Source organism: Prosopis cineraria, unplaced genomic scaffold, assembly GCF_029017545.1.
Source record: "Prosopis cineraria cultivar Desert tree isolate PC_DT_omini unplaced genomic scaffold, ASM2901754v1 PC1, whole genome shotgun sequence".
In the NCBI taxonomy this organism is placed as follows: Eukaryota; Viridiplantae; Streptophyta; class Magnoliopsida; order Fabales; family Fabaceae; genus Prosopis; species Prosopis cineraria.
Window position 1 is genome coordinate 51,145,480 of NW_026555332.1, and position 12,625 is coordinate 51,158,104.

General features: G+C 35.8%; 2 protein-coding genes across 3 annotated transcripts; both read right to left on the minus strand.

Moving 5' to 3' along the window:
* Window positions 1-5,592: 5,592 nt before the first annotated feature.
* Window positions 5,593-9,361, minus strand: LOC129322105 (protein STRICTOSIDINE SYNTHASE-LIKE 2-like). Of its 2 annotated transcripts, none has more exons than XM_054968156.1 (4): window positions 9,223-9,361; window positions 8,200-8,476; window positions 6,348-6,617; window positions 5,593-6,264 (listed from the first exon to the last, which is right to left on the minus strand). In XM_054968156.1, the coding sequence occupies exons 1-4, from the start codon at window positions 9,293-9,295 to the stop codon at window positions 5,679-5,681; spliced, it is 1,206 nt and encodes a 401-aa protein (XP_054824131.1). In that variant the 5' UTR covers window positions 9,296-9,361; the 3' UTR covers window positions 5,593-5,678. The 2 variants fall into 2 exon arrangements, with proteins under 2 accessions (XP_054824131.1, XP_054824142.1); XM_054968167.1 differs by lacking the exon at window positions 9,223-9,361 and adding an exon at window positions 8,637-8,775.
* LOC129322111 (protein STRICTOSIDINE SYNTHASE-LIKE 10-like) lies at window positions 9,070-12,278 on the minus strand. Its single transcript, XM_054968181.1, has 3 exons — window positions 11,797-12,278; window positions 10,282-10,545; window positions 9,070-10,086 (listed from the first exon to the last, which is right to left on the minus strand). Exons 1-3 carry the CDS (start codon window positions 12,069-12,071, stop codon window positions 9,519-9,521), a joined length of 1,107 nt encoding a protein of 368 aa, XP_054824156.1. The 5' UTR covers window positions 12,072-12,278; the 3' UTR covers window positions 9,070-9,518.
* Window positions 12,279-12,625: the final 347 nt, after the last annotated feature.

Here is a 12,625-nt window from a genome sequence, read left to right on the forward strand (position 1 = left end):
CAGATGTAGGTCCACTTGTGAAAGATGGAAGCGGAGGCTCAATATTAATTATTTCTACAGCTTCTTCATCATCACCTACAATAGTTATTAATTAAATTATTTTATTATCAAATATATATCTATACATATATCACAAGATAAAATATAAAAATTACTATAAAATGGCACAAAATAATTCAATCAATTGTTGGTACAAAATACAAATCAATGTTTGCACATTATTTGGAAGAGTTAAAAATAATACTTTGTGAATAGTAAAACGGGCTTCACGGGCCGCCCGGGCCCGAGCCCGTTTTTCTAGGGCTTAAAAGGGCCGGGCTTCGAAGCTCGATTATTCTAAAAAATGTCAAATTTTTAAGCTCAAACCCTTATTAAAACAGGCTTAAACGGGCAGCCAGTCAAGCCCGGCCCTTATTCCCGACTCTAGATAGAGCTGGAGCTCGAAGAAGAGACGGAGACTAAGCTAGAGAAGAGATGCCGATTAAATTAGGGTGAGAGAGGAGAGCCACAGATGAAAGGCTGAACTAAATGCTGTTTGAAAATCTGGATTAAACTTAGCGTGCTCTACCTCTAATTTTTCATTTTCTGACTTTAGTTTCACTTTTTTTTTGTTATCTTATATCTGAACTCAGCACTCTGAAAAATTAAAAATAAAAAAATTCAAAAAAAAACTTGGTTAACCCAGTCAACCCACTGGGTTATACTGGGTTGAACTCGGGTTGATCGGGTTATACCGGTTCATTCCCTCACCGGTTTATGAGTAAACCCAAACCGAACAAGGGACCGAGTCACCAATTTTTGGGTTGACCCCGGCCGGTCCAGTCCAAGTTTCAATACCATGGTAAGTATTACTTTTTTTAAGTGCCTCTATCGATGAATAACTTTATATTTATTATAGAGTGTTTAATAGGAGTAAATATAAAAATATAAGGTTAATTTAAAGTAGGTAATTATTTTATTGCGTGGTAAAATTCTGTTAAAAATATTTTATATTTTTAAACGAGTGGAGTATGTGAGTATATGATAGTTTCGCTTCCAAATCTCAATTAATCAAAACAGGAGATATGGATAAGTATGTGTTTAAATCCAATGATTGAAAATTTAAAAAATAATCATTATATTTGTTGAAACAGAACATATATTCATTCGTCAACACTTAAGGATAGGGGACTGAACTGAGGCCGAAGGCTAGGATTGAACATTAAATATGGATAATTAAGTATGTGTTTCTCATGGGCGTCTAATTTAAAACTCATAAACCTGTGTTTGGAAAAATACTGCCCTGGCGGGGTGATGATTGATAAACACTTCTATATCATGTTCCATGTGTAATAGAGGAAGATTTCATCAAAAAAAAAAAAAAAAGACAAAGCAAGATTGAGGAAGGGAGGATGAGAAATAAATTTTTATCCTAATTGTTTAATTGGTATACAATATTTTCCTTGTTCCTTTTCTTTTCTAGTTCTTCTTTTAAAAATTACTTCATTCATATCATATTTGAATGAATTAAGTGGTATAAGTTCACTGGTTCAATGAGCATTCCTCATCACATGATAACAAATGTTTCATATAACCAAGTAACTGTAAATTGTTGTTTTGAAATTTTGGAGAACATTGAATCATTTCAAACATTACTAAAATTTAATAGTTATAATTAAGATATTTATTGAATGAGTAAATTTAGATGGGAGCCAAGTCCATTCATGTCACACCAAAATTAAACTAGATTGGAAATTCTACTGTGCAACTCTAGGGCTACACGAACTGAATTTCTTTATACGTACACAACACTTGCTACTAGTGATTAAAACATTAGACTAGTCTGATTGTCGATGAGTCTTGATTTTGACTTGATCAGCATGTAAAAAGTAAAAAATATTTTGGAGGTTGGACCATTTTAAACCGACAATCAGATTCGGAATCGGATTCAATTTTAAAAAAACTGAACTGTTTTAAAAAAAATCTTTTTTTAATTTTTTTTAGGAAATGCCCAATTTTTTTAATCATTTGATATTATATTGTATCATGTGGCTTGTTAAGTGATAATAAATTTAAAATATTTTATTTTATTTTTAAGTTGAGTATCAATTTTATATTTATTTCTTATATTTAGATTATTATATATATATATATATAATTTTTTAATTTAATTATGACATCATTAATTTGATTATTGATTCAATCTGACTAAATTATGCAGACCGTAAGCTATTGATCTTCCTGATTTGGTATCCAATCAGATTTTGAAAACATTACTTGCTATCCGAGTACAATGCCGATCACAGTAGCAATTAGTAAATTTATATTTTATTGGACGTGATACATTGCATTGAAAATTGAAACGAAATTCACGATGGCAATTTTCAAATTCGTTCTTTGATGGTCGAAGGTAACCTCATCGTGCTTCGGAACCCAAGTTTTCAAAAACACGCAGAAATGTTATCTGACCGGAACACGAATTTAATCGAATACAAACCAATTAAAAATGCGAAAAAGAAAAAGAAATTAAACTCACAGCTTCTTCTTTAATTTTCTGTTAAGTTTAAATATGAACGTATCAGCAACAGCCATATTTATAAAACGCATCGGCGTCAAGCGAGAGAGTATGGGCCACTGAATTATCCGTCTGATATGCTCGGGGGCATCTATGGTTTTTAAGTTCAGGTTTGAAGCAACCATTTGATTAGTTTGTAATGCAAATTCCAAAGCCGAAATTCGAATATAAAAATAAGTCACGACGGTTTTCACATCCCTTTACGCCTTTATATATTCATTATTCAATACTACTCTATTTTTACACTTATAAGAAAAATTATTACTTTTTATTTATTTTTTTATATAAACAAAATTATAAATTTTAATAAATATTTATTACATATTTTTTAAATCACCTCTCATAATTTATATTAACAAAAAATAATTAACGCATGTTTATGTTGATGAACATAGGGCATTTTAATTTAACTTTTTTATTTTCAGACATAATTATTATGGTTAATTAATTTTTTTAAAATTGTGTGGTGCAATTATTTTATCTTATATATAGAAACGGAGGGAGTACAGTCCAAAAAAGTTATTTAAAAAAAAACATAACTTTTAATCTTTATGTTTTACCCGTATTTTGTTTTTATATATATATATATATATATATTTTGTGCATTTTATGTTCTTAAATGAACAAAGTGTAGGGAGAGATCTTGGAGAGACTTAAAATATTTAAAAAAGTGTAGAGATCTATAACAAAATATAAGTAAAATATAAGGATCAAAAATTATATTTTTTATTTTTTTAATCTAAAAAAAGGGAAAAGGAAAACTGTGAAAAAACCATTAAGCAGCGTGCAGTAATTGTCTTTTCCTGCCAAAAAAAAAAAATCACGTCCAAGGCTGTGAATATAGATATATAGTAGCAATGCATGCTTGAGTCTGTTGAAGATCTTCTAAGCCTGATATAATTCGGTGACGTCTCTGTGTCTGCGTGTGTGTAACTGTACGAACTAATTCAGTACTGAAAACACTCGTTTCGAAAGGGTACTAAATTAAGATAATTATCAAACAATGAAGAATAAGAGGATGACGTGTGTTGTGTGAAAAAACGGTGTGCGTCGTGTATGGATAACAAAACTTGAAGATAAGCATGCGGTGCCAATTACGAAAAGGATAATTGCGTGGAAATCCGAAACACTGGCATGATCTGATCTCCAAATTCAAAGCAAGATGTCACTTTCATGGAAGAACACGATTAGAGGAGTGGTTTACAAATTTCTGCCCTAAATATATTTATAGTTTTGATCTTGATTTATTCTGGGTAGGAAAAGGGCAGGAGAAGGACCAGGCTTCTATTTATCTTGTCAGGCAGCGAACGTTCAATACAGACCATGAGAGTGAAAATGAAAGCGACATGTTTGGTGTTGGACAGGACCATGCAAGAGCGTGTGGTGCTGATATTAAATTTGACAATTGATGAGCATGTGAGTGGGCCGCTCTTTGAAAATTCAAGCTTTCCTTTCCTTTTAATCGGGCCCACGTGATATTAACGTTAATTCCCCAAGCTTGAAATCTCAGCAAAGGAAAATGGCTAATGGGTTTTCACAAAAACCTTGGCCATTGTCATTGTCAGAGTGTAAATGCTGAAATCTTAGCCATCAAAATAGAGCTGGAGGTTTGCCAACAACTGAACTACAATAGGATTAAAATGTACTCAGACTCCATGAAAACCATCCATACTTTGAATTGTGACCAAGCTTTGGATCACCCATTGCGCGATGACATAGCATTTATTAGAAACTTCCTCTCCCTAAATGAGGGGGTGACATTGCAACATTTTCACGGAGAGATTATTTGATGCACAGATTGCATGGCCAAAATGGGTCAAACAGGTCCACCTGAAATGGCTTTACTGCCCCTGCTCAAAACATTGAGCCCCTAAGGATCAATGTTTTGTTTAACCCCCATTTTATTTTGTTAAACTTTTTTCAAGTTTAGCTTGCCTCTTGTTGTCTCAAAAAAGAGAAACCTAAAATCTACTTAGTTGTCTAATACTTGCACTAACACTTAACATAAGCCTTCACAAGAGTCTATTGGACTAGAAGTAAATGATTCTTCTAGATTTAATGACACAGCTACTTGTGGAGATTGCATCGCCGTTGATATGGGGAGATAGATAGCAGGCTTGTGTTGTAAATTAGGGAGCTATCCATCTATCATTACTGAAATGTTGGCTATATCTGAAGGATTACAACTCTGCTGAAAAAATGATTCAAAAACATTGAGGCCTACCTTGACAATGTAGAAGCCATTAATCTTATCATAAGAGGACACCATGAAAACTGTCCATGCTATGAGATTGTTCAAAATGCTGGTAATTTACTTTTTAGAAACTATATGTTTTTGTTAGTTTTGTTTTTTAGAGACGTTGTTAGTCATGCTTGCTCTCTTATCAAGAAAGCCCACTTGATAGAAAGCCCACTTGATTGATTGCTCTTTTGCTCTTTCGTTTTGCTTCTTGAACTGTGTTTTTTCAGCCTATGAATGTTTACAGCTTTAATTCAGAAAAAAATTCTCAACCTCGTCTCTTGCCTTGCAATCTTTTTATTTCTACAGTAGAAATAGTCTTTATTAAAAAATAATAATCAGTTCATCAAGAGTTTTTGCAGCGCAATGGTGGCCTTTGTACCTAGAATGTGCATATCATCGTAGTTGCCAGCCCGTACAGTGAGATCACGGATCTTCCATAAGGGCTTCCATTAAAAAGGAAAGAAAGCATTAAGCAAGTGTGAATTTAGTTATCAGTTTATATCTGGACAAAAATCTATTTTAAGGATCCAATTGTTTATTGAATTTAACAAAAAAATATCTCAAGTATGATTTAAACGTGCTTTTTAAGGGTTAGCAAACAGGTCAGAAATGATTCTTCTGACTTTTAACTGGTAAAGGGGTGGCGTTCCTACTTCCTACTTTAATTTAACACCAAGGACAAAATAAGGCTTTTTCTTTTTTCCCTTTTTAATCACAACGGGTTTGTACGTGGATTTTATTGGCTGAGAAGAAAGGACATGAGCACCAGAACGTGCGAAGTCCCATACACTATAACTTTCCCAAAAGATAAACTTTGTTATCGTTACCTCGTAACACTAGAATTGTTCACTGTAAGGTATCATTTTTAATCAAGTCTTGTCTCTAATACAGTCCTCGTGCAGCAGGAATCTGATACTTGATAGCAAAAGGAGCATCCACGGATCCCACCCACAATGTCCCATCTCTCTCTTCCACTTCACTCACTGATCTCCCTCTTCCCCTCCCTTGAACCATTTCCAACACTTCACCTTCTTCACTCAACCTAAGAGCGAATCCACTTTTGCTTTTCACCTTAGCCAAATACGAATACGCTTTCGTGACATCCAGAGGAAGCTTGAGTAGGGCTTTTCCAATCCAGGGATAGGATAGAATCCACCGAACAAGATTCTCCTGTCTCGAGAAGATTCCCACCCAGAATCCCCCTCTCGGACTGCGTTTAATGTTGTCCGGGAAACCTGGGAGCTCAGCAAACACTTCGGAGGTTCCAGCTTTTGACGTGGCCAGCCAATACCTCAGTACTCTGCACTTGGTCGTCTCTACCACTAGAATATACTCACCGTTTTCGCTCAAAGCTACCCCATTTGCAAATGACACATTCCTCAGAACAATGCTGACATGCCTGGTTGCTGGGTCATATTTCATCACCCTCCCCGATTTGTCTCTGCTAAGTATCAGAGAAACGTAATCCCTGCATTTTGCATCATGCCATCATATGCTGATCAAACATCTGTAAATCTTTATGAGAGTGACAAGGTTCAGAATATATCATACCTTCTGGGGAATGTGGAGCTGCTGGAGGTGAAGTAGACGACTCCGGTGGTTTGATCGACATCCAAATTGTTGGTGAAGGCCAAGGGAGTGCCTTCCACTTGAGACGTGATACAAGTGGGAATGCCTCCACTGGAGGGGACAACAAGAAGGCCAAAGTAAGCATCGGCGATGTAGAGATCACCGGTTGGGCTGAAGCACAGCCCTAGTGGTCGACCACACCTGTGCTCTGTGTTGCGATGTTCCTCGTGCGATATTCCACCACACCCTTCTCTGCCAATCCAACCTATGACATTGTCAGTTTATATCGTAGCCTGATCCATCTACTGCTCTCATACTACTAATTACTTATAGCATTCAAATTTAGAATTCAGAATCACTCTTCCCTACGCTGTCAGCAATTATATATCTTCAGACATAAGAAGGCTACTCTTTACGTCGTTCTTGTTAGTGTGCACTGTACAGTGCACTCTTAGGTGGGGTTGCAGAATGTCAAACCAATTTCACCTAAACTTTGTTAATTTAAAAAAAAAAAAAGCAAATAAATCAATGAGTGTCATGCTGATGGCCCCAGGAAACCGATCCAGGTGGCACGTGGCATCACAAAAGAAGGGGACATTATCGTCGTGGGGTCCAGTTTTCATGCTAATCCAAAGATGAGCAGGGAGAAGATCTGTGGTCGAAATGTAATGAATTATTATATATTATATTTATTAAAATAAAAATTTATAAATGTTATAAAATAATTTTAATAATTTTTTTATTTTTAATCTAGTCTATATTTAATTTAGCAGGTTAAATTTAATATCAATATATATTAATTATAAAAATTTTAATATTAAACTGAACCCGCTAAATTAAATCTAAACAGGATTAAAAATAAAATTTTATAAAATTTATTTTATAATTTTTATAAATTTTTATTTTAATAAATATAATATAATAATAATACTTTAATTCTGAATTATCAAAATTAAAAATTTAATTGGACCAAATTTTATTTTAAAAATGAATATATTGAAATGAATAGGGAAATCAATTCCATCATCGTGGGGCTGGAAAGCAACCAGACAAACCATAGCCACCCAGCATGCCACCGTTGTAAGCAAACACGTACGCTTTCATCTACTTCTGGCGTCTGGCAGCCCTCCAACCGTACTCACGCCATTCACTCCCTCTTTTCATTTCTCAATTTTCATAATTTTCTCAAAGCAAAAATAGAAATCGTACAGAGTCTCATACGCGGCAAGCAATTTACATAGAGTTCCTTGAGGAAGCCAGGACCCGAGATTAGAGAGGGTGCAATATATTTTTTTAAAAATAAATAATTATATAAAAGTTGTACACACACATGATTTATAACGTAAAAGGTTTTATATGGTAAATATTTTATATTAATCACAATTTATTATGATTGAAGACTTAATACATCATGTCAAGAAAATAAAGCATTTCATATATAAATTTTGGATGAATATTATTACTTTTACAATAACAATTTTGTCTTATATTTTAAATATAAATAGCGTATATAAAAGTAGAACAAGTTAAGATTGACACTTAAAATAAGAATATTTAAATGCTAGTGGATGAATACAAAGAAAGTTAGTATTACTAATTTAAATAATGATTATTTATTATTCAATATTGAAACTGTTTGAAGGTGAGTCCGAATTAAAAAAGAAGTGGGGGCATGAGGTGAAGATTAATACCACATATACATGGGTTTCAAAATTTGAGGGGGGCCCTCAATTACACCTGGCTCCTTTTTATCCAGACCGTAAACGAATAATTGTGTGCGCGTGTTATAGCATAGCACTCATATATGATCAGGCAAGGCATATATAGAGATGACCTGTGTGGAGAAGTGACTGTAAAATTCACCCATCGCTTTTCATTCTGATCCCATTTGATGATAAGGCAGTCCGAGACGCCGGCGTAAGGGCCTTGACCGTCGGGGCTGAAGGCCAAGCTCTCCGGCCCCGCCGCACCAATATCCTCCATCACCGGAACAACGTCGTGTGGCCAAGCCTCTCCAACGTGGAATGGCCCGGCGTGGTTGTGAGCATACCAAACAGAGGCCACAACAACAACGGCAGTTGCTGCCGCCATGTACAGCCGTGGCTTCATCGCTGCACACACACGCACAGAGAGAGAGAGAGAGAGAGGATAATTAATTAGAGAGAGGATAAGACTAAGGCAGGGCTGTAAATTGCACTTGATGCGTAATTAAATATATGCGATATTAGGTTCTCTTTATACTAAGAATAAATTAATAGTGACAACTCCCACCTGCAAACTAGAGACTTGAATACATGGAAAGAAAATGACATGCTGGATTTCCAATGGTGGTTTTTCTTATTAGTGATTTTTTATGTTGGTGACATAAACGCTCCACTTGCTTCGATTCTTCGAAATGATTTTCTCAACAGTCAGTCCTATTTTTATGCCAATTGTGACAAAAAATGCGCTCCACATGAGGCTTGGTGATTGACGAAATGTGATCACAATTTTTAACATACTCTCTAATTTTATTTATAAGTCATTTTTTATATATTATACTGAAATAAAAAAAATCTTAAATCTCATTAATTTTATTTTAAAATTTAATAAATTTTTACTTTTACTCCTCCAAAATATTTTTAAATCTCATCACTATTATTTTATTTAAAATATTTAATAAAGGTAAAAATAGAAAAAAGAGTTATTAAAATTGATAAATACCTTATAAATAAGATTATTTATAACCGTTTCGTCATTTAACCTTTGTTTCTACTCATACATCGGAAATAGAGCAACAAGTTTGTTGTGCCAAACCAGCCACAACCTCACAAAAATAATTCGGACAATAATTTATGTCTATATCACCTACCCTTACCTTTTTTTGGCCAAACATTTACTCTTACTTGAAAAGCGAAGAGTTGTTCGAGTGAATCGCATTCTGCAACCATGACAGTACAAAAATTGATGGCATTCCCCAATAATTCATTAGACGTCCATTTTTCTTAAATGGTCCGTTCGGGAATATTCTGTCCAAGACCCCGACAAGCTAAATTTAAAGGGAAATGTTGAATACCAGAAGCCAGGGTGCAGTGACGCATCCAGACACAGCAGTTTAATGAATGCGGCACACACTTCTATGATGGGCACGTTACAATGTCATACCCTCATAGCTCACAAGTCATAAATGCCAATGAAGGGCATTAACACTGAACCAATCCAAAGTTTCCCATCCTTCTCTTCCACTTCGCTAGCAAACCTCAAGGCCTTCCCTTCACAATCTTCCAACACTAGCAATATTTCTCCTTTATCACTCAGCTTCATGACAGAGGAGTGAGGCTTCCAACCAGTGAACGATCCGTGCAAATGTTTGAAGCTAAGGGGAAGATTCAGCATTGCATTCCCAGCCCATGACTTTGAAGAAACCAATCTGGCGAAAGGACTTGCCTTTGCATGCAAAGCCACCCAAAACTCCCCCTTGGAGTTTCTTCTTATATTATCAGGCAAACCAGGAAGCTCAGCAAATATGTCGACTTGACCTGTGTTAGGTCCGCGGAGCCAGAGCCTGCGGATCTTGCATGCAGAGGATTCTGCTACCACTAAAAATGAGCCATCTTTGCTCAGTGCAACTCCGTTGGCAAAAGCAAGCCCCCTTATCAAGACCGTCACTTCTTTGGTCGACTTATCATATTGCATTAAACGACCAGTCTTGTCCCCACTAAGAATTGAACTCATGAATTCCCTGCAAGCAAAAATTGTCACGGTTTAGAGGCATGAAAATTTCTGGGTAAGAACATTCCTCAAGAAGATTGACATGAACAGCAAACATCATCTCCTTATGCATTAATTAGGGTTTAGGAAATGCAGAAGCCAGAGGAGTGTGACCGTGTAGGAAGAAAGGGATACTTCATATATATATATATATATATATAATTACCTTCTGTAGAAGACTGTGCTAGAATCAGTGAAGTAAATGACGTCTTGGTCCTCGCTGATGTCCATGCTATTGGTGAAGCGCAAGGGTTGACCCTCAACATGTGTCACCAAAGGCTTGGCTAAACCACCTGTAGGTCCTACAACTTGGAGGCCAAGGTAGGCATCGGCAATGTACAGATCTCCACTTTTCTCGTCAAAACTTAGTCCAAGTGGCCTCCCACAAATATGCTCCAACTCTGGTGCGAATGGACGTTTGCATTCGGTCCTTCAAAAGCAATGAAATAATAAAATCACACGTTAGATCTAAATACGGGTCATTGCACAAGAAAAAACTTCAACGCTTCTAGCTCGAAATACATCCAAAGATAGAGTATTGAGGGGAAAATCATCATTTAATAGGAAATATACCGTACTCCTCAGTTTGTTGTAGTAAATTTCTTTGTTTTATTTTGGACAGAAACAATGTGTTGTTGATGGATGTTTTCTGGACTGCTCCATCATTGAACCGGCCATTCTGACATGATTTACCAGACACTTGAAGGTTTTTTATAGAGCCACCAAAATGGATGACAACTAACAAGTTAACCAAGTCAACTCGCCGTGGATTGCAAATTAAATAGATGGGCTCATTCAGCCATTTTAATAAGGTGAGTTGAAGACCAAAACTCTTCCACCAAATAATTTCTATTGTAATAAGAGCAGATTAAAATGAGAACAGATTAAGAAAAACAAAAGTTAACTGATTTACCCTCCACTTATAATGAGCATCATAAGATTCAACATCACATACCATAAATATGATAATCACCCTACATTTCAGAAACTTCGTAAATCATGACTCTTAACCTCACGACTGAATATCTTCCCCTCTCATGGAATATGGTTGACTTATCTCCCTTTCATATCTTGACCATTCTTTTTTTTTTTTAATATTCTCAATTCCTTTCCTTTCCCACACCAAATACGCGCTAAATTTCCAACTTAAGCTTTGTATAAATTTCAAGAAGAAAATAAAATAATATCGTGTAGCAATGAGCAAGAGTATCAATGGGATATATTTCCTCAATCTTTTTTATATTTGAAAATTTCATGATAAAGTTTGAAAAATATAACAAATTTGACTATTTCAGAACTTGTCTGGCTGAATGCAAATCAATCCGGCCGACGACCTAGTTTGGCAGCCGATTTTTGGAAGTTTTGGTAAAATAAAAATTAAAATGACCAAAAAAAATGATTTTGATATTTTTTTTGGGTTAAGTTCGATCCACTTGTCCCCCCCCCCCAACCCCACCATAAAAAAAAAACCCAAAAAAAAAAAAATGTTCGATGCCATTGAATGATGGATGGCACCGGCCGCTCTCTTTCTTTCTTTTTTGGGGCCTCGAATCATGCTCTCAGTTGCAGGATTAGGAATTTCTCTATTGTCTATGTAAAAACCCCCAACATACATAAATCAGGGGGATATTCCTCAGCATCCAACATGACTCCCAAGTACGAAACAGAAGAGCCAAATTACCTATTAGAAGTGGTAAAGGCAAAATCAGTCCAACCTCGACCCTGTCCTTGCCATTTGAGAATCCGTCCGTCGGCGACGCCGGTGTACGGACCCTCACCGTTGCTATCGAAGACGAGGCTCTCCGGCCCGACAGCTCCGGTGACATGGAGTATCTGAGCGGTGTGGAGCAGGTCCTCAGAACCCGGAATTGAAGGAGGTCCGAAAAATAGTTTAGAGTTGAAGGCGAATAGCATGGAGAAGACCGCGAGCACGGTTGCTATGACCTTTGAGTTCATGGTTACTCCTGACACAGTCACACAGCTCAAGGATTGATAGACTTCACCAGACTTGATCCCACTCGCCTCATCCTATTCCCCTTGGGTTCACGCCCGGCGGAAATCGCATATTATATTGTTATTTTTTTTTTTTAAACTATTGACATTGATTCCTTCGCCCGTACTACGACGTCTACCCAAAATTTTTTAACCCCCTGAAATCGCATGTGTATTATTTATCACTCATATAATTTATAACTTGTTGAAGTTTTTTTTATATTCCATATATATATATGCGTGTGGGTGTCTGTATTATAGTGAGTATTGTACATTTGCAGATAAATCAAACTAAACTTGATTATATATGTTGTTTATAGTTTAAAATGGAATTTCTTACAATTTTTTTTATAAGTAGATTAAATAAATATACTAACGCTGGATAATCCATATACGTCACTTAAAATTCAAGTTGTTTGGTTTGAGTAATTTTCCTTTTGAACTTCTTCGTAGGAGTGCTTTTTTTTTTTTTTTTTAACCAGCGGCTTCGTGGAGTTAGTTGAGGGAGAACACATGGC